Raw genomic sequence first — 22,361 nt, forward strand, 5'->3', positions numbered from 1 at the left:
TCTCAGCATATGTTGCAGTTCTTTGTTGTGAATTCCTCTCTTTCCTTCCAGCTCCTTCTTTCCAGGCGGCGACGCCTAGCCATCTTCATACTTTAACATCGTTCATTTCCAAAATCTTATTGTAGTTATTGCCTCCTATTATTGCCTGTCAGGCAGATCATTGTTCCAATTGTTTTAATTGTTATGATGTCAATTGTACCAGAACAAGTAAAGTAGGCAGTTATAGGCAGCGATTCCAACCTGCAAATTCACAAGAATTAAAAGGGCTTCATGCCCCTGAAAACCATGGCCTTCTTTCTTTCAACATCAATTCACCATTTGCTATCCAAGCATACACGGGAGAAATCTAACTTGCTGGCCGTTATATAAATTGCTACAGGTTTGCTCGATTGCTCCCCTCTCGAAGTCAGACTATCTGCTGGAAAGCTTCAATTCCTCTTTGAGTTGATATAGACACTACAATACTTGCTACCGTATACCACAATGCCATCTTCTATACGCTATCCTGTTGAGGCTTTTGTTCCTCAAGCTAACGGTTCGGGAACAACGGCTCCTCAACAACAGCAGACACCAATCCGAAACCGTCCACTGGCACCTACTCCTCGACCACCGGTGGAGATGCCGGCCACGAACGGAAGTGGCAGGGTTTTTTCTAGTATATTCCAGAGAAACCGTCCGGGAACACCTGCTCCTCAGCAACGGGAGGACATGCAAACAGGAGGCGGTCCGAGAACGCCCACGCCCCGACAGCAGCAGGAAGTGCAAACCCAAAGAAGTGGCTCCGTGACTCCAGTTCCTCGACAACAGGAGGAGCTACGAACTCCTAGAAACGTTCCAAGGACTGATACTCCTCGGCCACAGCAGATACCAATGCAAAATGGAAATGGTTCGCAATCGGCGCATGCATCTCGCGAACCACCTTGCAATTATCCTTTGCTTATGAATATCGAATCACAGACATATATTCGATTTGAAGAGGCCGCGCGTTTCTTTGCGCAGCAAAGTAACAATGCTGCACCTCTTCCACCTCATCCACATCAACCTAATGGTCACCATAGAAACTGGGCTCCTCATTCGAACGGGCACAACGATCCATTTCCTCCCCAACCGAACGGACACGGTGACCAGGATTCGGTGAGTGGAGAACTTATCTTTCGTCCGCAGACAGCACCTCCTCCACCCATGCTGCCACCTGAAGGTCTACCGGGAAGATCGCGCTCGGACACGATCAGGTCCGAATACGCGTTTCCTTTTCCTCTTCCTTACTATCAGCTAGGAAACAATCAGTATTGCCTCGACGATTACTATCCGACCGACCAGTACTATCAACCCAATGGCCAGGTCCCGTACCTGGTCAAACAATTTGCACTAACTGTCCCTCCGGTTTCATGGTGTGCTCCTGCTTATCTACGCAAAACAGCACCAAAGAAGTTGGACGATCCCGAAGCGAAGCTGTTTGTTGGAGAGTGAGTTGGTTCTTCTCCTGAGATCTTCACCATACATACTAACAAGACTCGGTCTAGTCTTCCCATCAGAATGACAACTGAAGCCTTAGGTGATGCATTGGAGAAACGATTCAGCCCATTTGGAGATTGCAAAGTCAATGTTACATGGAGATTAAAGGGTGGAACTGATGGCACTGTGAGGTCGTTGCCAACCGGTTGGATTCAATACAAGGTATGTCGTACAACAATGGCTTCGGCTGATATAGACGAAAGATGCGTCCCATGCTAACAATATTCTTTTAGAATGTGTTTGAGGCAGCGAAGGCATTGGATGTAGCGAAGGAACAAGGTTTCGCCATTGGAAATCGTCCAATGAGAATAGATCGAGCTGATGGCAAAAGTGAGCTCTTCAGAAAGCATTGAAAATTGATCAAGCTAACAAGAGCCAGGAATCTGTCGAATGTGGCCATCTAACCCGCATGCAACACCTGGCCTTGACGATTTTAAGAATGCGATCCGCCAATACGTCCATCATACTAGCTTGGATTCAGCATATCTGATGTTGTGCCACGTCTCTGACAAGGTCGAGATGGTTGACAAGAATTACGGAGGCAGAATATTCACCGTACCTTCCGTAGGAATTGTATTTCGATGGGTTGAGGACGCAAATTACTCAGAGCAGGTAAGTTTTCAACCCAGACTTCTTACTTTTGGATTGGAAGGATGATGTGGCTGATGGATGTTATCAAAAAGAAATTTTCTGAGTTTACACACAAATTCAGGCTCAAGATTGAGCATGTCAACAGCGGTATGCCAAGATGGAGAGAAGGTCCCGTGAGTGTGAGAGTTCTGGACGCTCTCATGCTAGACACTGGAGAAAAATGGCAGGAAGAGCTTACACTTTCTCGTCGCCGTCTTCAAAGTAACGGTGAGAACTTCCCAGGCGGAAAGATGGCCAACTATCCGGATCGCATCAGCAAGAAGTTGATCCCACGAAGTATACTCGAACACCCTAGACTAAAGAAGGATATCCTGGATTTCGACCCTGTCGACAACTTGGAATGGCTGAACCTACATCGAGAGCCTCCTACAGCTCTTGCCAGGGCCATCAATACCAAGAAAATGCGTCAGATAAATGGCCACACCAACGGTCATTGCAAAGCTGAAGTTAATCATGAGACAAATAGTCAAGCCGAAGATTCGATTAACGGTGAAACCGACCAATATACAAAGGATGCCTGAACTTATATCTAGTTATGATGCGAATGAGATGCATAATTTCGCAACTCTTAACGAAGAGAAAAGGCTTGTTATAGAATTTGCTTAGCCCGAGACTTGGAGTCATTGCTTTCACAGAAACTATTTCCCCCAATAACACCTAATTACTAATAGTTAGCTATCATCGCTCTCTTCAATAGAATGTGTTTGTTTTTCCCCCCGTACTTGCCGATAATCTTGAAAAGATACGAAAGCCTATTTAGAGCGAGCTTCTCAAATCGTAGCAAACGATGGTCTTTGGTGAATAGCTATACATCACATGATAGTTTCACAGATCATCTAGTGAATAATGATCTGCGATTTTGGTATGCTGTCGATTATTAGGTAGGGCTTGCGAAGATGGATCGCGTCGAAAGAGTGAATTGCCCGATAACACAAGCTTAATGCCCTGGGTCGATCTTCTGAACAAGGCATCCCATCCTTGGGCTCCGGTGAGAATCTGCGTGGTTCAAAAAATATAGGAAAACGAACGGAAATCAAGATGGCTTCAAGCGATCGTGTCCTACTCGAGGGAAGGAGCGGCCCACCGCGAGAACCAAGACATTGCGTCGTCATCCTCCCGCGAAAACATCCATCCTCCTAACTTCTTCCATCAACCAACGTATATACCAATTCCGTCATTACTTCTCTTCCAGCGCGCTCATTGCCGTGTCTAGGCTATATTTTTTATTGATACATAAATTCAAAACTGGTTACTGATACCGAGAACAAGTGGCTTCATCGTCGAGCGTCCACTAGCGGGGTTGGAATCCATGTACACCTAGGTACATAGGTGTCTCATGTCAGCAACCATCAACCAACCGTCGTCAAAAGAACATCACACTAATAATTTGACTAGCATATCTTGCAGTGTATCTTTGTTTGAGTGAAATTGGTCTTTTACAGTACAGCACACTCCCATAGATCAACAATGTTTGACCGTGTCAAAAAGAAACTAAACGCCATGACCGGCAACACCAAATACAAGCTCACCCAAGAGCAAAAAGATCATTTCATGAAATACGGCTATCTCCGAGTTCCCAATTGTTTTACTCCAGAAAAGGCAGCTGAATGGACAAAAGATGTTTGGACTCGTCTGGGTTATTCGCCCACCGATAAAGAGACGTGGACATCCGAGAGAATCCACATGCCCCCGCATCGACATGAACCTGTCAAGTCATTCGCCCCGAAAGCTTGGGCAGCGATTTGTGAAGTAGTCGGTGGTGAAGATCGAGTCTTGGATGAAGCTGCTGTATGGAATGATGCCTTGATTGTTAATCTGGGCACAAAGGAGGCTGAAGGGAAACCGTGGCCGCATCCGAAGGAGTTGTATGGATGGCATGTCGATGGGGACTTTTTTATCCATTTCCTCGATTCGCGGGAGCAAGGTTTACTTGTCATTCCGCTCTTCAATGACATTGTTGAGCATGCCGGTGGTACAGTGGTTTGTCCAGACTCGATTCCACACATGGCAAGACATTTGGTAAATTCATTCCCAACTTTTCCCTCATCTTTTCATCGCTAATACATCTCAGTACAACCACCCCGAAGGTGTCTCACCCCACATGGTTCCTCGTGGTGGTGAACTTGAACCTGAATACAAAGATGGCTTTTATACACGAATCATCAGCCAATGTTCCGAATTCCACGAAATGACCGGTAAAGCAGGCGACGTCATACTCCTCCATCCGCTCACAGTGCATTCAGCATCTGTCAACACACTGCGTATACCACGAATCATCACCAATCCACCCGTCATGTTGAAAGAACCCTTTCGATTCGATCGCAAAAATCCAAATGATTTCAGTCTTGTTGAGCGAAAGACACTGCAGGCCTTGGGTGTTGATCGACTTGATGATTGGAAGATTGTAGGGGAAAGAGAGATGGTTGTTCCTGAACGGTTACGTGCGCAAGCTGCGATGAAAGAGGAGGAGCAAAAGAGACTGAATGCTTCATAAACTAAGTGATCTCACTTTTGGTGTATTCTTATTTTTTACTTACTTCAATTGCGAGAATGATTTCTTGGCTACGCCTTCGACCACATTAACCACGATAAACGGTGACTTGTGCATATAATCCTATGCTCGTACTACTTGTTTCAATCGTCGGAATGATTACTTACCTTAGGGTCCTCCAGCCACAGCTTATCTCGATCAGGTAAGCTTCCATTAAAATCGAATAATCGAACCTAGAGCCCTTCCAGTCCAGGTTATGCTCCTCGTCAAATCAAATGCGCGAGATACATCGTCTATCCTAGTGATCTTCAAATACAGATGTCACCACTCAGCTAAGCGCCTTTACAAGAAGAATTGTCTCATCTAGAGTCCTTCAGCTGCACATCATATCAGCGACCCGTCGAACAAAACCTTTATCATTCCTCCATGCTTGCTTCTATCTCGAGAACAATTGTCTATCCATGGTGCTTCCAATTACGGATTGTCCCACTCGGTAAACTCCCTTCGAGTCGAATATATAAAAATGATCGGATCGCATACTGCCGAGGCCGTCGAATATAGATAGATGAGCTAGTCAATCAATTCTCGCTTCGAACCGAATTCGAGACACCGTTACCCGACCTAGCGGCCTTCAATTACAGATCATATCAATCAACAAAGCTTCTCGTCCAACCGAATGCGACGTCAAGAACGATTACATGTTCTGAATGCCTTCGAATACACATGATACCACTTAATCCGGTCCTTCAGTTCGGATACTCAAAGGATTATTTATATCCCAGAGCAGAGGCATTTGGATCCGCATCATACCGTCGAGTCTAGTTGATTCAAATGGGATATGCTAGGTTAATTGTAAATTATAGAGTCCCTCTGCCCCATATCATATCAATCGTCAAGTTTCTTCGATCCAGATACACAAGAATGATTGTATACCGCCGAGCCTTCCCAATTCAGATCAACTACTCAACATCTACGACGAACGCAGAGAAAGAACAATTCATCAAGAATTCATGATGAATTTTTTTCTATCTGATCTATCAAAGGAGTGACAATAGTTGGTGATCAGACTTTTTCCTCCCACGCTCTCCCCGCTTTTTTTGTTGATTTGTTGAATTTTTTTTTTTTTAAAAAAAAGAGAAGCAACAAAACAAAACGATTCCAATATGAAAAAAGAAACAAAAAAAAAGACCAACGGGAGTGCTTCAAAAATCATTATCATACTCGGACATTTCGACATGAAGAAAAGAAAAGAAGAAAAAGAAGAACAAAAAGTAAAGAAAAAGTGAAGAAAATCTGATAAAGAAGTCAGGTTTCCCTCACTTCTCCTCCTTGCCATCCTCCTCGCCATCATCCTTCTCGGCCATGATGGCGAGGGCCTCTGGGATGGAGATGTCCACCGGAATCCGGTCCTCTCCAAACACCGACTCCTTCTCCTCCTCACCCTCCTTCTTCACCTTGTTGCGAGTCAAGGTGAGTTTCATTTTTGATTTTTGCACGTCGGCATCGGCGCCTGCGGCTTTGGCGGCCTTCTCAGCCGCCTTGAGGGCCTCTGTCAAGGCAGGGCCAAGTTGATCCTTCAACGTTTCGAGGGGGTAGTTGAGGAGCTTCCGAGCTGTGTTTACGTCAATTCCCGAACTCTTGACGTTCTTACGGCGCTCGGTGCCGAGATTGGGCCAAGGGACAAGGTAGCCATTCCCAAAGCCATTCATCAGAGCCTTATCGAACACAATATCGGACTCACCCTCACGCTTGGGACGGGCCATGAGAGACTCAAAGTTGATAATGAGATCTTCGCCGTTGACGACGACAATTGCTTTACCATCCTTGTTGCGCTGGAGGTTGATGTTAATGGTTTGGGCGAGTGACTTGGTGTAAGGAGCTTCTGGTGCGCAAACCCATTTCTCGACGATGGTTTCGTAGCGGTCGTAGTCGAAGTACATGAGCAAGACGATTTTGGTGAATCCTGTGCTCTGAGTGAACCACCAGTCGACACAGTAATTTAGGTACCAGCGAGCAGCAACGTTGGCGTATTCGGGACCACATTCGACGACCATGGTTGGCCATGGCTCATTATTTGCGTCATACTTGGGGTGACGGATGATACCAGGAACGAACATACGATCGACGCTGTGAATGGCCTTGTCCTGGGCGGGATCATTGGGGTCAGTGGTGAGACCATGGCTCTGGCGAGATTTGCTGCAGGCAAACTCCCAACGGTTGTCAATGATGCCCATTCCAGACAACTGCTTCTTGAGACCGTACTTGAAACGTCCCAATGCATGACCCTGAACACCCATATCAGTGTCGTCAAAAATGAGCTCACTCTCAGGCAAGGTCTCCATCATGCGTGTCTCGGTGGCGATGTTGAGCACGAGGGTCTGTTGCACATCAAGGTATGTGAAACGACAGTGAGGAGCAACATTGTAATCCCAGACAATATCATTCTGGATTACGTCCAAAGGAACTGGTTTCAACATAACCACGTGCAGCTTAGTAGCTCCATCCTTTACCTCATCGATGAGTTTCTTCATGAGTAGGTAAAGCTGTCCCTTGTTCTTGTAGACGACCTTTACTAATTCAGGAGCACCACCTTCGAGTAGTGGACGGATGGCAGTGGGGAAGGCCTCAACAAGCCAGTTTCCAGGATGAAGCTCCATGTTACGGATTTGAAGCTGATGGTGAAAGTCCCGAAGATCTTTGTCCGAAGATATTTCACCCAAAGTGGTCTTAGAAGCAGGAATGGCAGGAGCAACAGAAGCCACTTCAGCTTTGCCGCGACGAGAGGACTTTGACTTGCGTTTAGTCATTGTCTTTGGTAGACGTGAGCCAGGTGGGAATGAGGGGAGGAGTGGGTTCTGAGAAACGTAACGAGCAGAGCGAGAATCAGAAGAGGGATGTGCTCGAGATGAGGAAGAAGATGATTTGGAACCTGAGCAGCAAGGAGCTACGCAACGAGACGCAAAATGTCGAGCTGACGGCGAAGGGGTTCTACCAGATGAGGTGGGATGAGAATGAGCCTGAGAATCAGGTTGAGGATGAGCTTGAAAGTCAGGACGAATATTTGATGTAGAATATGATGGATGAGAAGATGCAGTTGATGAAGTTGCAGAAAGTGTAGTCGAACGAGGATGAGGAGATGAAATCGAGGAAGAAGAACTCTCTGTGGGAAGAGGCTCGCTTGACTCGCTAGTGGTCTCCAAGCCACGTCTTTTGTGCCCTGGCTTCTTCTTTTTGGGAGTCATCGTGGACATGGTGTTGCTGTGCCGCGTATTGTATGTAATGTGCAGCTGTGCGTATTTTTGTGAGATGGTGCTTTGTCAGGATGATGTCGTTGAAAGAGAGAGAAAGGAGGGGGTTGAGGACGATGTCGTGGTGTTTCAAACAAGACACACGGAGCAAACGTGTTAAAGAAGGAGAAAAGATTTATAGGGAGAGAGGGAGAAAGCAAACACCCCAATTAGGCAAGCATGCGAAGGGTGTCAGCTGACTAGTTGGAGTGAAATCCAGGAGAAAGCTGTAAACAGTTCACTACCTGATAACTACTTACTTTCAGGCAGTCCAGCAGACTTCTAGCTCTAGTTATTTTGCTAAAGAATAGACCTCTTAACCAAAACTAAAGTTAGATAGAGTTAGGAAGCTTGATTTCACATTATCTATTCACATCAGCCAGACTGTTATGAGGACAAAGAAACACATTGATATCAGAAGATATTCTGAAAACTTGCTGTTACAGCAACCTGGAATTTACTATCATTAGATGATCAACCCAGCAACTCCTTTAAATAAATAGGAGTAACATATGAAAAATTGGCTGAAGAGCCTTCTCGAGATATTAAGACCCTGCTTACGAGACGTCAAGGTACATGCTTTGAGTGGGAAAATGATAAATGTACAAGTTCGGTTAAGAAGTGATAAAGACTATAGTTACAATCTGTACGTTCAACTCCATTCCTCCTTCAACCCTTTCAATCCTTTGGTTCCAGAGACCTTCTTTCCCTCCATCTCTCTATGCTTCTCCTGCTCCTGAGCCTCCAGCTCTGACCCCGCGGATGGGAACGCCTCCTTCTTCGATCCCCACAAAGTTCTCACACCCTCATCAACAAGCAAGGCATTTTCGCCACATATCCTTCTCTCCTCCTCGAGCTCTTCTTCGCTAAGACCATTGGTGGCCCAAATACGGTGAATTCGCAAATCATAGGGTCCCTCAATTCGATCCGTAAGACCAATTCCAATAGACTTTATTCTGTTTTTGATCAACGAATGCTGGGGTTCCACGATCAAGCCGTGGTTTGTGCGAACGAATGATGCAAACGGCAAAAGGACAGTCTCCCATCCTGATGTACCAGATGTTGTTGCACTAATAATCGTCTCTGCAGGTGGGATATCTGATAAGGACGGTGGGATACCACCAGGGTATGGTGTGTCGTTAGCATCACTATCCTCTAATGCCTCCGCTGCAGCTTCCGGCGGATTCGAAAACGCGTCTGACGGGGACTCATATACACGATGATGTCTCGTATAAAGTCTATGCTGATGAATATCCGTGTCCACAATCGTTTCCGACTGGATATTGACTGTATACCTCCTCCCATCACTCTTCACGCGTAATGCCAGGTAATTGTAAGGATCAACGTCCCAGAATAAACGTCCAAACAGCCAGTATCCTCTATCTCTGTTTCGGAACGCGGCGTATCCAGTTCGCTCAACACGCCAGTTATCAGGTAGTTTGGTCGATATGCTGCCATGGAATCGTGCATGTGCGGGCTCGTGTGCAGTTGCGGGGACGAAATCTAGATCTGCTTTGCTGAACCCGCCAACGGCGCGGTCAGCCATAGTTTTGCAGGATGCGACGGTATCTTCATTTTCGAAGTCGAGGAGTTTGTAAGGTTTAGTAGGTGTGGAGAGGGCTTCGGCGTTCCATGCTGGATTCACATTGTCAGCTTGCCATGTTACAGAAAATAAAATGGAATGAAATATACCAATGCGTGTCAATCGACTGAATTCTTCGGTGCTTTTCTTGAAGAAGCTGGGTGGCTTTGCAGCCAGACAACGTGCTGTGGGGATCATACTGTTGAGTCAAGATAGAATCAACACATAGCAGTTCAGTCAGAATATAGCACGAGAGTCAAATGAAAGACAGCTCAATGATGAAGAGAGGTTGTGTCGAGTTGATAGATATGATGCTGAATGACGACGGAATAAAGTGGCGCCAAGAATTCCGCCATTGACTTTCCGCCCGTCGCGCTAAGATAAGATAAGGATAGACATTTGCCCTAGTCCGCTTTGGGCCCGTTGTATACATCCAAGCATCAACCAGGCACCGATTTATATAGAAGGGTTCAGTCTATAATAGGGCTTTGAATTTTGCAGGTTCAGATTAGTGGAGCCTGGCTTGAACGAATACATGACCTCTCCAGACATCTATTAGATAATTGTATCATGAACTGTCTCAATTCAATAACCGGGAGTGCTGGTAGCTAACGTAAAAAGACTATACTCCTTCATTGAAGAATGTCGCTTCCAAGTGAGATTATACCCTTCTCCAACGGAGCTAACTATTGAAAAGGCTCTACGAGGACTCTCCAATGGTTGATGATAGGCGATGCCTCAACCAGCCCGCGTCCGTTCAGATCTGATAGACGCTCGTTCTCACTCATCAACCTTCCCGCCATCTCAGCTCTCTCTCACCTCAATACTCCAAATGCTCCGTCTCGTTTTTCATTTCTTCCGGCAGACTGCACATTCTGTGGAGTTGCAGATGGTATCAATGCGTTGAATTCAGGAAATAATTCGAGGGCACAGACCTCATGGCACCGTGTTTTGAACGTTTCCTTGAGAAGATAAGGACGACAATGATATGAGTGGGCTCATTCAGAGCCGTTTTTATAGATGGTCTCCTCCTATCCACTTGCCGTGGTTAGGAACAGTGATCAACTAGGAATAAAGAGAGGTTCAAATGTTTTCTTTGATCCTTTGAGAGACGCCTGAACATTTCTTTTCATTTCATTCAACATAAAGCTAGCGGATATGGTATTGTCATTGTCATTGGTATACGGTCAGGATTGTAATATCAACCCCCGCCGCTTCCTCAAAGAATCATCGCGGCGACCATCTGTAGAGACTGAACAAAAATTATTGTCTACAAATGATGGCGATAGCCTCAAGGGGAACTGACTCGAGTAATACGTATCCAGGCTCGCCGCCGCCGCCGGTGACAAGAAGAGTATCTCGGTAAGAAATGAGTAAATGAGTTAGGCAATTGTTTGATTTACATCAACTGGTATCATGAAAGGCTTGGATAGTTTGAAAGAAGGTGGACGCTAGGTATGTGTTGCATGATGCTTCAGGCTCGATGTGGCAGGTTTCGCAAATAAAGGACAGAATGAGTACTGAATATCAGTTCTGTTGATACTATATATGATGCTCGATAAGAAGGTGAACACCTCCATTGGTCTATGCTCATTAAAGTGAATTCCCTTCGTCGTAGTACTCTCATCATTACCTCGATGGGTTTCGTCATATTCATCATACTTCATTATCTATCACTCCCTCTCACTCATAGCCAGCCTCCTCAAATCCAAATACTTCGATGCATAATCATTCGCCAACACCAGATCCCCCGACAAATGCATAACCGTAGCTTTCTTCGCCATCATCTCACACTGTCCCAACAAATCCTCAATAGCCTCGTATTCATCGTACGAGCAATCAATGTACGCCGATGCGCGGGTGATGTATTCCTTCTTCTTGAGCGGGTCTGGGTTCTTATTTACTGCTTCTCCATCATCGTTGTCATCTGGCGAGAAAGGGAGCGTAGGGGAGGTGGCTTCTCCAGCCAAGCCCATGTTTGCGTCCACCAAGATTGAGTAGGATCGTGCTGTGAGATATCGATCATCGAACTCAAGGACTTGAGGCATAATACTCTCCATCATTTCTACAGCAGCCTCGAATTCACGCATACTCAAAAGTACGGTGGCCAGCACACCGATGGCTTCCCACAACCCCGGCAAGACACGGCATCGATGAGCAATACTAGCAGCTCTCATGGCCAGGGAGAATCCTCGTTGTGGCAGACCCGTTTTTTCAAGGATTCTAGCTTTGAAGCACAGTAACCGGATTTGAGCCAGGACATCAAAGTTTTCTTGATGCATGGTCTGGGCTATTCCCTCCACTATCGCAATTGCTTGAGAGTGATGGCCTTTTCGGAGACGAAATTCAATCTCTAGGAATGACAGTTGGAGGTCGAGGTCCATGCCGTGGAGTCCGATGTCTTGGAGTTGGGCGAAGAGGTGTTCCACAGCAACGGCATCGTCTCTGCAAATATCAAAATATTAGTCAAATAGCCCCTTAGCAACGCATACCCTTTGCGCACCTATGGATCTGGCGCTGTAATTTCAAAATTCCCGAATAAAATGTCCAGTATTGATTTGCTTTGAGTGAGCGTAATTCTGTCGGTCCTATATCATCGAGGCGAGCCACTGCTCGTTTATAGCTACCACAATGCAATATCTGTACAAATTAGGATGCATTCGAGACTAAATGGGCAAGCACACTCACCAATTGACTGCTTCTGTAGGCAATTTTGAGTTTGTCTTCGAGAGGTGACCCTTTGGTGTAACATTCATGGAAGATGTCACATTGCAGTAGGGCAAGATGTGTTAGACCTAGAATCGTCAGTAGGTGTACTCCACAGCGCCGAGCGTTATTCTTACCTATGCGAGTAAATAACGACGACTCAAGGAGAAGTTGTGGACCCATCGTCGTTCTCAAATTTCTCGTCACATTCAAATAGAACGATTTGACCACGTTCTCAAAGACAGATGCTAGACTTTCTCCCTATTGAGGATTAGCAATATCTCCATAAATCTCTTTGGGGCCTAATTGCTCACATTCTGCAGATCGAGTTTCGCCTCACTCAGATGGATCGTACTAAGCAAGCCCCACGACTCGGTCTCCTTAGCCTTTGCCTTCAGAAATGCGAGACCCTCCTTCTCACTACCCAACATTCCCGTATTCTGTACATCCTTCATTTCCTCTGGAAAAGCCTTTCCGAAATGATATAACCAGCTCATGCAGAAGTTGAGACAGTTCATATCATGCGACTCTCGCGCAATCGATATAGCTTCCTGCATAGCAGACAAAGCTTCGGTATAAGACCCAAAGTCTGCGTGCAGAATAGCCAAATTCAGTAGAGCATATTGATAGAAACTCCGATCTCTGCTGTGCACCGTGTAGTCAAAGTATCGATGCAAATTATCAAAAGATGAAGGATAGTCTCCTGCTTTCCACGCATCCAGGAAACGAATGTAGTGCGACATGCTAGGCACAGTCACGCCGGCTGAAATGATGTACTCAAGTTGATCTCGAACTTCATCTGGAACACGCCCGCCGATTCTTTGTAGCTCCTCAACCTGGAAGCTCAACAGCTGCTCAACATCCTTGGTACTAACACCCGCTTCGTCGTCTGAATCATAATCAATATTCCGATACACCACCTGGCCAATGGGACTATCAGAATCAAGACCTAGTTCTGCCAGGTTAACATCAACAGCCGACTCTCCCCCGGACGGATGCCGTCGCGCCCAAGCACGATAAGTCGGCATACGATATTTGACAAATCCACGCCATAACTTGACCGAATCATGAAATTGCAGTCGAGTAAACTCCAGCTGCGCTCTCCGCACAAATGCGCCTAGTGGCGAAGACCGGGATAGAAGCATGCGATCACTGACGGGCTCAATACCATTGTCCCTGTCATGAATCTGCTCTTCTCGTGACTTTTCGACAATTTGGTGTATGTCAGCGAAGAAAGTTTCCAGGGCGTCGCAGCAGTCTAGGGACCACATTTTTCGGAGTAGGAGATCCCAGACAGAGCGGCCAGGGATTGAGGAGGCGTGGTATGAGAGAACCTCTTCAAGGGCATCCAGAGAGACGGCATGTTTCTTGTCTCGAGTGAATGCGCGAGGAGATCTATCTGAGTCTCCGGGTGGCAAGGGCAGGATGTGAGAAATCAGAAAGGATAGGACGGGTACAGCTGATGTGTTGGGGACTGTGCCCTCGACATACAGCGACACCAGGCATAGTAAGGTGACCTTAGAAGGAGTGAGAAATCGACTCATGGTGAATGTGTCATACTTTGCTCATTGATTGACGTTTCCCAAAATTGTCCTCGGTGCTGCCCCTGTTTGTTGATACTGGCTCTCTCGGAGGATAACAGTAACTTAACATCCCAGTGCGGGAGAAAGGGCGTAGTATTTCTGCAATTGGCTATTGGCTGTGCTTAATATCAAATTGATGGGAAGTTCATGTCAATTCCTTTCTGTTAACTCTCATGGTTCAACCTTACAAGCAGCCCAGTTCTCCCTTCTAGCACTGTGTTCTGCTCAACTTGCCCATCAACGCGAAGTCCCAAAAAAGCAAGAACGCGCTTTGCAGCCTGAAATCTGAGGCATCAACACAGACCCACCAAAATTTGATTCCGTCATCCAGTCATCTTTGTTATCCCCCGCCAAAAAAAAAGATTCAGCTTTTTGAATTCACATTCAAAATATACACAGTTCACCAATTTAGACACAATGGCTGAAGCACTCACCCAGACCGACCTTCAGGGTGCACTGAAACTCATTGCACGTGGAAAAGTCCGGGATCTGTACGAAATTGATGACAAGACATTGCTCTTTATTGCAACTGATCGTATCTCCGCATACGATGTGATTATGGAGAATGTATGTCTCCTCCTAACCCTCCTCAAAATAGATATCCTATACTCACTATTGGATTGTATAGGGAATCCCTAACAAGGGCAAACTCCTAACCCTCTGCACAAAAGCATGGTTCCAGATCCTCCAGGACAAAATCCCCGGACTCCGCACCCACCTAATCACCCTCGATCTCCCCCCTCAAGTCCCCGAATCCCAGCGTGCAGCTCTACAAAACCGAAGCATGCAAGTACGCAAGTACGAAATTTTCAAAATCGAGGCTATCGTTCGCGGGTACATTACCGGATCCGCATGGAAGGAGTACCAGACATCCGGTACCGTCCACAGAATCAAGATTGCGCCTGGTCTAAAGGAGAGCCAGGCTTTCCCCGACGGACCTATCTACACGCCTAGCACAAAGGCAGAGTTGGGGGCTCATGACGAGAACATCCACCCCGATCAAGGTATGTCCCACCACATCACCCACTCCAAATCAAAAAGGTTTCAGGCTGACTGACCACAAACAGCTGCCGAAATTGTTGGCTCCAAATACGCCCCCAAGATCGCCAAACTTGCGCTCGAGCTCTACAAAGTGGCCCACGACTACGCCTACGAGCGTGGCTTGATCATTGCAGACACAAAGTTCGAATTCGGCCTCGACCGCTCAACCGACGAAATCGTTCTCGTCGACGAAGTTCTCACCCCAGACTCTTCGCGGTTCTGGCCCAAGGATCGCTACGTAATTGGACAGGGACAGGACAGCTTCGACAAGCAATACCTGCGGGACTGGCTGACTAGTCAGGGACTCAAGGGCAAGGAAGGAGTCAAGATGACTGAGGAAGTGGTGCGCAAGACGGCGGAGAAGTATAGGGAGGCTTGGGAGATTATTACTGGTGGTGGGGAGCTATAGACCTTCACTTCATGAATCATTATTTTTCTTTAATTTTGTCTTATCTTGCTGGGAGGGTTAATTTATTGATAGTTCAGGTTTTTTTTTTTTTATTCTTGCCACGGGTCGGTTTTGAGACCTAATGAACATGTACATTTCTGAAATAATTGGGATGTTGACGAGACCGGGGGCAATTTGATGGCTTTGCAATGATACCAAAAGTGTAAGAATGAGACTGTTTATTAGATCAAAGAGAGAGTTTTGGAAGATGTAGTTGTATACGTCTTGGAGCAATGGAATAAAGTCTAAAAACCTTCATTTGTCTAATCTATACAGTACAGTTATAATGCGATCCTCTAATCTTTCTTCAGTTGCGCAAAACCACATCTTTAGTAGAGATGCATAGCATGCCATTCCTTGATTCTCTTGTATGCCCATGATGAAACAGGAAAAATTGGAGGAGAGAATTTCGTATCGGTCTATCAGTCGTACACATTTGTTGATATGAATTTTGTTGATACATAGCAGGCTAATCGCAGTAGAGAGGTCGAAGTAAGGATCCTGGTCAGGCGGAGCGTGTTTACTTGCGTCTCTTCATCGTCTTTTCACACATATCAAGCAATCCATTCTTAGCGTCGCTGTCTGGAAGAATGTCAAGTGCAGCAGCGGCTTTGTCAGCGTATTCCTGGGCGAGAGCACGGGTCTGCTCAATACCGTCACTTCGGGCAACGAGTTCGCGGGCCTAATGATATCAAAGTCAGTTGCATTCACATTCCAGTTATGGAGAAGCAGAAATTACCCTCTCTACATCACCCTCTTGCTCAAATTTCCGTCCAACCAAAGCTCCCAATTCAGGGTTGCTCTTCCATGCAAAAAGCAATGGAGCAGTAGCAAGGCCAAGCTCAAGATCGGCACCAGCAGGCTTTCCGAACTCCACTGAATTGACGGTATAGTCCAGCATATCGTCCACCAGCTGGAAAGCAAGACCCAGGTTGCGACCATACGAGTATGCAGCTTCGACGATTTCCGGTGTGCTATTTCCGAGCAATGCTGTTGCGCGGCAGGACTTGCTGATCAGACTAGCGGTCTTGAGATATGTCTTTTGCAAGTAATATGCGATGGTATCGTCAGTGAAAACGGGAGATCTCTCATCCGATGCGGTGTTTTTCAACTGCATAAACTCTCCTTCAACCAAGTTTGCAATGACCGTTGCCAGAAGCTCAATAACCTCAGGGTTCCGCAGACGTGCCAAAGCAACAGAGGCACGACCAAGCAGGAAATCACCAGCCAAAACAGCCATCTTATTTCCGAACTGCGTATTCGCCGAGTTTGATGACCGCCTAGTCACCGCATTATCAATCACATCATCGTGAAGCAGAGAAGCCGTATGAATCAATTCCGTAATCTCAGCCAGTCGGCGCTGAGCAGGTAAAATGTTCGGATCTTCGCCAAAGATACCTTCCAAATCTGCAGCAGGAGCTGTTAGAGGACTCGTATCCGGATTCGCATCTGAGAGGACAAGCGGTGAGCTAATCGGCTCGCTGATATAGGACTGTTGTTGTGACGAGATGGAAGAAGAATGTGTGTGCGGGTTGTGAGGAGCGAGAGCTGTAGCTTGCGACATAAGCAGGACAAGTAACGGGCGCACATGCTTTCCTTCACTCCATGTATAATATTTCGCAACTTTGTCGAGCATTGGATGACCAGACCCCAGTAACTTTCGGATATTCTTGGTGAGAAACTTCAATTCCTTCCCAACAATACGTAATGGGTCGACCGAGACGCCTGGCGGAGCTTTGGGGAACCCTTTGGTAAAAAGATTCTGGGCTGCAGATACCGCGGCGCTGATGGGCGAAACATCTCTTCGACGAGAAGGGTGGTATTTTCTTGAGTGAATGACGGGGGCCATGGTAAGGAGAAGCTCATCGCGTAGGCATTGGGAGCATATCGAGGTCGGTGTGGCTTGACGGGTTGATAGCAACAACCCGGACGAGGCGCGCACAGCTCGAGATCTCATGATTGGGCGGGATTCTGGTGGAGTTAATGGTACAATGAAGAATTAAACAATCATATAACGCAAAGACAGACAGGAAAGAAAGAACGCAAACAACACACAGCTGAAACGAAGCAGAGGAGGACGTTGGCAGAGGTGAGCTCTTTCCTGGAAGTGAAGAACCTATTTTTGTCCAACCGAATCGTCCAATGAGAAGGCACAGACCCCCCGGCGGCCCGCTCCCCGATTCATCCCGGCTGTCCTCGCCTTGGTCAATATAGCCCCAACTACGATGAGACCAGCTGCTGAGAGGCCTTTCAGAGCGGCTGAGGTGTAAACACTACATAGTACATCGTGTAGGAACTTGATCCTGTTCCACTCTTTTTCTCTCTGTCTCAATATGGCTCAAAATTGACTACTATTAAGACCTCTTGCGGGAAAGATATCTGGGAGAGCATTCAATGAACTTCGAGTACTCTACACAGCCCATACCTTTCACTAATAAGCGCTTAATCATTTTCTCATGCGATTGGATTGTGGTAAGCATTGTAATGGATTGCACACGTCTTGTCTAGCTTCGAAAGCTGGATACAAAGGAAAATAGAGCAGACCGAGCTGGCGGACTGTACATACATAACCCATCCCTCCCTTCTTCAGACACACAGACACAAAAAAGGAACTAAATGTAATATAGAGAATGAAGAAGATAACCCTGGAGGACGTTCCCAAATGGCCCGAATTGTCAACCCCTGACGCAAAAAGTGATAGAAACGATAGAAACACATGACTGGAAAAGTCCTTGCAGTATACATGGTGGTTGAGGAATGGATGCATCGCTTATACTGGCTCTATTCGTATTTCCTGCCACTTAAATTCCGTCAAAGTCACCGCCAGCATCATCTTCATCCATATCGCCGTCTTGGATTTCCTTGACGAGTTCCCTTTCGCGTTCCCGCGCCTCTTGTGCGTTCTTAAGCTCCAACCGATGTTGGTTCATAGGGAACCGCATGGCCTAAAATAGAATTGTAAGTAACTAGCATAAGACAGTATATTGAACGGAAAGAACTCACCTTGACACTCTCATCATGGAGGCTCAGACAAGCCTGGATACGAGCGTGGAACGCCTCACCGGGCTCGGTCGTCAAGTAGATATCGCCGGCATCCTTGCTCTTCATATACCCTTGCTCGTGGTCCAGGGTGGCGTCAATAACACCGTCCCGAATAGCCTTGGCGACAATGTATTCAGCAGATTCTTCGCTGTGCAAGCCAAGACGAAGGCAAATGTCTCGTAGTGATATTCTCGAGTACGCGATGGACATGACACGAATACCAGTCTTGATAACGTTTTGTCGTAGTCGCAAAATCAAAGTGTATGTTCCATCTTTTCGGAAGGTAGCGCCGTGAGTATTGACGATATTCAAAAATCCATCGAGGTCACCAGTGCTGACGGCACGCACAAGGAGGAAGTATGGGTGAAGAGCTTTCTCCAAAGACGGCTGACGGAAGACGGAGCGATCGGGAATGTCGCCCATAAGCAGATCCACGATAACGAGAAGTTTCATTGACGCCTGGTAGAAACCACCCGCGCTATGGCTTGTTGGTGACTTACGAGTAGCTCCAGTTAAATGTTCGTGCGCTTCACTATATCGCAATTGAATAGCACGGATGCGACCAAGGTAGTAGAGATACCGGGCAATCTGGTTGTTGGAAGCAGCAGCTGGGAACTCGTTGTGGGCAATCAAGAGATCGGCCTGGGTGATGTGTGAGGTGGACAAGTAGTTGCGCAACAGAAGTGTGATAACGGTGGCCTGGATATCGACATCCTTGCGAAGGACAGCAGTACGAAGCGCAGCGAGCAAAGGCTTGCGTATCGAAATGACGGCAGCAGCGGGAGAAGGAGGTAGGGGAGCCAACTGCTCGTAGAATAGAGAGAAGTAAAAGTACACGCGAGCGGTCAAAGAGTCAAGCGTACGACGGTTAAGTAACCGCAATCGCTCAACTAATTTGCTAGAGAAGTCGGCGCCGCGCTGTACCTCTTTCTGGTCGTAAAGATAAATCTGAACAAGGATCGATAGATAGGTGTCAACTTCTGGCAGGATTTCGCGGGCAGCTTTGGGCTTATCGGAGTCTACTTCCATCTTCGATGAGGCAACCTCAAAAGCATCGGACTTGCCGATAGCTTCTAAGAGGAAAACTGCGGTCTGGTTTGAACTAGAGTAAGTATCAACAATAACTTCGGCGAGAACGTCGGGTGTGATGTGTTTGCGCATGGAGGATATCGATCGCAGGACTCGGAGGGTAAATCGGGCGTCAAAGTGTGTCACCGCACGCTCGAGAAGGCCAAAATTATTTTGAATATCTAAATGCAACATAAAATTAGCGCGAGGTTGATATTTTGATGCTTATCGCGACGCTTGACTCCAAGACCTACCTTGGACAGCTTTCACTCGGGGATCAATCTCTGGCTCGTCAGCGGTATCCTTCTCGTCCGAGCCTTCCATGGCGACGTCATCCTCTTTCTTGTTATCCTGGCCAGATAGTCTGGCACCCTTTAATGGGGGCACTACAACAGTCATCTGGTCACCATCATGTTCCCTGCTGGTTGGGATGGACGGTGTAGGCCCACCTGCCGTATCCTCTTCCATCTCCACGTCTTCGGATCCATTAACACCGTTCTCTACTGGGTCTGTACCATTTCGCTGGGGTTGATCACCACTCATGGTGTTGTTGTTGGCGGTGTTTGAGCTGCTGGCGCCCTTGCCTGTGACGGCCTTCTTAGCCGGAGCTGATTTGGCCTTATTTGCCGCCGAGCGGGTTGTCGGCGCAGCTTTGTCTTTACTCGAGGCGGTATTTGAATTAGCACGAGATTTTTCGCCGTTGGTTGATGATGAGGTGTCACCCTTGCTGTTGGACCTCAACGAACGTCGTTCAACTGGCATATTGCAGCTTCTGGATAGCTCGACTGTCGGAGACGGACGGGGCGACCGCAGGAGATGAAGGGGCTAAGCACGCAATCACGGATAGTAAAACGGGTAGAAGCTTTCAATAGTGTGAACAAGAGAAGACTGGGATAAATCAGAGATAATAACGGGTGGAGGGGGAAGTGAGACAGGTTGATGGATGATGATGGTGAAGATGAGTGATGTCAAGAGAGAGTTGCTGATAAAAGAGAGCCGGCCAGGCAGAGTCAGCAGAGAGAGCAGCAGCAACCACCCGCGCAACTGCCAAGCTCCGATGCCGAATTCGGTAAGCGCCTTGAGCTTGCTCACTAGTCACACGACGAGCTTATGGTTCTGTCTGATGTTTGAGGATAAGAATTGTCCTTGCAGGTATTTTTGGGGAGGGGAAGTGTAGCGAGAAATGTCCGTATGTACTGAGGATATGTAGATGAGTTGGCAGTAATGCGGTACTTGACAGAGTGTGTTGGCATGATTCGACGCCTTGTCATAGCTCTGATTACGCCTTGCTCGCCGTCAGGGCAGGCTTGGCGCGCTTCCTAACGACAACAATAATAACATTGACGACGGTGATAGCAACGGCCTGAACCTGACTAGATTCTTTGTGCAAATTTGTTCTATTCATTCGTCATGTCGCTTCTAGAAAGCCACCTTGAGCAGATTACACTGTCTGCCAATGCCATTGCCGACTTGTCGTGAGTTGCTCAACCCACTGAGTAAAAACATCGAAATCACCAACCTAACTAACCCCGCAGATTCCCTCCGCCCAAGATATTCACCAACGCTTTGCTCAATACTCCCGATATTACTGCCCTGATCAGAGACACCGAAGTGCATGAACGCGCGCTATTCACGCTCGATGCATCCGCGAAACCCTCCCAAAGGCGCGCAACGCGCCGAGGAACGACATTCCCAGCCGACACTCAGCGAGAGACGATGATCAGTCGCATCAACGCGGCGAGGAGCAACCGACATCAATCCGCCGTCGCTCGTGTTTTGGGAAACGATATGATGGAGGAAATTAGACGCTCAGCGGGGTCCTCTACAAGGCTACAGCGAGGCGAGGTCAACGTTGAAGTGCTATTGAAAGGTGCCGAAATCTTGTGCAATGTCTAGTCAGTCCTCCCTCCTCTTGTGAGTCTAGGACAAATTCTTACAATACACTCTTTTTACAGTCCCGTCGCTGGTGCTGCTGAAAAGATTGCAGACCTCCGTTATCGCTACTCTCAAATCAGCGAATCTCTCGTCCGGTTGGAGGCTAGGGTGGCCGACAATACTGCCGAACTAGAGCGTATGAATGAAGCATACGACCGAGATAATGAGATTGAGTACCAGGAACCGCAACAGCATGACACACAGGTCACGGATGACGATATTGAGCGAGAGCTTAAGGAAATTCGACAGCTGGAGCGGAGGAAACAAGTGCTCGAAGATCGTGTGACAGGAATGTCACGAGATCTAGGAGGTCTAATGAGATGAGATATTTCTGTTATCTGCCTACCATTTCAACGATTTGTTTCTGGATTGCAAAGTTCAACCTGGAGCGAGAGGCAAGTGGAAGCTGACCTTGGATTCCCCTTATCTTGATGCGACCTCGCTCAAGCCTATACCGCAAGCATCCGACGTCTTCACCTGAAGTCCTGCATCACGGATACTGTTTCTGGCACCGTTGTCGAAGAACTAATCCGGCTAATGGACTACTCCACGCGGAATCTCTTCGGGAAACAAATCGGACACCACACGGCCCCTCTTCAGTCTCACTCAACAGCTATAGGCCTGTATGGTCAATCTTATGGTGGTGATGATTATGCTAGGGGCGATGGCCAAGCTTCATAGCTCTATTTCGCTATAGTTATACAAATGTCGATAGTGCCTCGAATAGAGGCCCCATCATGTGTATTTGTGGCAAACAAAGGAGCAGCCATATTATGTAGATGAGCGTATTTCCCTAGTTCATTTATTTTAACTTGATCTGTACATTCACACATTCATAGTACATATGTGACAAGCAACATCGTCCCATGTCGCGGCTGGTGATGCGGCTTAAAATGAGTGGCTGCGCATGCCAAGCCCAGACTATGTGCTTCAAACTCCGCTGCCAGTCAACCTCCGCTGCCGCTCCTATAGCATCTCTTACTTGGAAAAACAAAGCCCTTTAATCTTTAAT

At 47.1% G+C, this 22,361-nt stretch overlaps 9 protein-coding genes across 9 annotated transcripts; 4 read left to right on the forward strand and 5 right to left on the reverse strand.

Annotated features, from left to right (window-relative positions):
* Positions 1–483: 483 nt before the first annotated feature.
* EYB26_008995 (uncharacterized protein) lies at positions 484–2,687 on the forward strand (the record flags this gene model as incomplete). Its single annotated transcript, XM_054268246.1, has 5 exons — positions 484–1,466; positions 1,524–1,677; positions 1,749–1,845; positions 1,895–2,127; positions 2,199–2,687. 5 exons carry the CDS (start codon positions 484–486, stop codon positions 2,685–2,687), a joined length of 1,956 nt encoding a protein of 651 aa, XP_054124221.1.
* Positions 2,688–3,633: 946 nt separating this feature from the next.
* On the forward strand, positions 3,634–4,660 carry EYB26_008996 (uncharacterized protein; the record flags this gene model as incomplete). Its single annotated transcript, XM_054268247.1, has 2 exons — positions 3,634–4,185; positions 4,238–4,660. 2 exons carry the CDS (start codon positions 3,634–3,636, stop codon positions 4,658–4,660), a joined length of 975 nt encoding a protein of 324 aa, XP_054124222.1.
* Positions 4,661–5,973: 1,313 nt separating this feature from the next.
* EYB26_008997 (uncharacterized protein) lies at positions 5,974–7,908 on the reverse strand (the record flags this gene model as incomplete). Its single annotated transcript, XM_054268248.1, has 1 exon — positions 5,974–7,464. The coding sequence occupies one exon, from the start codon at positions 7,462–7,464 to the stop codon at positions 5,974–5,976; it is 1,491 nt and encodes a 496-aa protein (XP_054124223.1).
* Positions 7,909–8,596: 688 nt separating this feature from the next.
* EYB26_008998 (uncharacterized protein) lies at positions 8,597–9,724 on the reverse strand (the record flags this gene model as incomplete). The annotated part of the gene is made up of 2 exons (XM_054268249.1): positions 8,597–9,579; positions 9,637–9,724. The coding sequence occupies 2 exons, from the start codon at positions 9,722–9,724 to the stop codon at positions 8,597–8,599; spliced, it is 1,071 nt and encodes a 356-aa protein (XP_054124224.1).
* A 1,475-nt stretch (positions 9,725–11,199) lies between these two features.
* EYB26_008999 (uncharacterized protein) lies at positions 11,200–13,776 on the reverse strand (the record flags this gene model as incomplete). Its single annotated transcript, XM_054268250.1, has 5 exons — positions 11,200–11,971; positions 12,030–12,166; positions 12,215–12,321; positions 12,370–12,493; positions 12,547–13,776. The coding sequence occupies 5 exons, from the start codon at positions 13,774–13,776 to the stop codon at positions 11,200–11,202; spliced, it is 2,370 nt and encodes a 789-aa protein (XP_054124225.1).
* A 456-nt stretch (positions 13,777–14,232) lies between these two features.
* Positions 14,233–15,265, forward strand: EYB26_009000 (uncharacterized protein; the record flags this gene model as incomplete). Its single annotated transcript, XM_054268251.1, has 3 exons — positions 14,233–14,382; positions 14,444–14,819; positions 14,883–15,265. The coding sequence occupies 3 exons, from the start codon at positions 14,233–14,235 to the stop codon at positions 15,263–15,265; spliced, it is 909 nt and encodes a 302-aa protein (XP_054124226.1).
* Positions 15,266–15,824: 559 nt separating this feature from the next.
* On the reverse strand, positions 15,825–17,261 carry EYB26_009001 (uncharacterized protein; the record flags this gene model as incomplete). Its single annotated transcript, XM_054268252.1, has 2 exons — positions 15,825–15,986; positions 16,044–17,261. 2 exons carry the CDS (start codon positions 17,259–17,261, stop codon positions 15,825–15,827), a joined length of 1,380 nt encoding a protein of 459 aa, XP_054124227.1.
* Positions 17,262–18,105: 844 nt separating this feature from the next.
* Positions 18,106–20,176, reverse strand: EYB26_009002 (uncharacterized protein; the record flags this gene model as incomplete). The annotated part of the gene is made up of 5 exons (XM_054268253.1): positions 18,106–18,249; positions 18,308–19,596; positions 19,669–19,800; positions 19,864–20,070; positions 20,137–20,176. The coding sequence occupies 5 exons, from the start codon at positions 20,174–20,176 to the stop codon at positions 18,106–18,108; spliced, it is 1,812 nt and encodes a 603-aa protein (XP_054124228.1).
* A 648-nt stretch (positions 20,177–20,824) lies between these two features.
* Positions 20,825–21,673, forward strand: EYB26_009003 (uncharacterized protein; the record flags this gene model as incomplete). Its single annotated transcript, XM_054268254.1, has 3 exons — positions 20,825–20,889; positions 20,950–21,309; positions 21,370–21,673. 3 exons carry the CDS (start codon positions 20,825–20,827, stop codon positions 21,671–21,673), a joined length of 729 nt encoding a protein of 242 aa, XP_054124229.1.
* Positions 21,674–22,361: the final 688 nt, after the last annotated feature.

This window comes from Talaromyces marneffei, chromosome 7 (genome assembly GCF_009556855.1).
Source record: "Talaromyces marneffei chromosome 7, complete sequence".
In the NCBI taxonomy this organism is placed as follows: Eukaryota; Fungi; Ascomycota; class Eurotiomycetes; order Eurotiales; family Trichocomaceae; genus Talaromyces; species Talaromyces marneffei.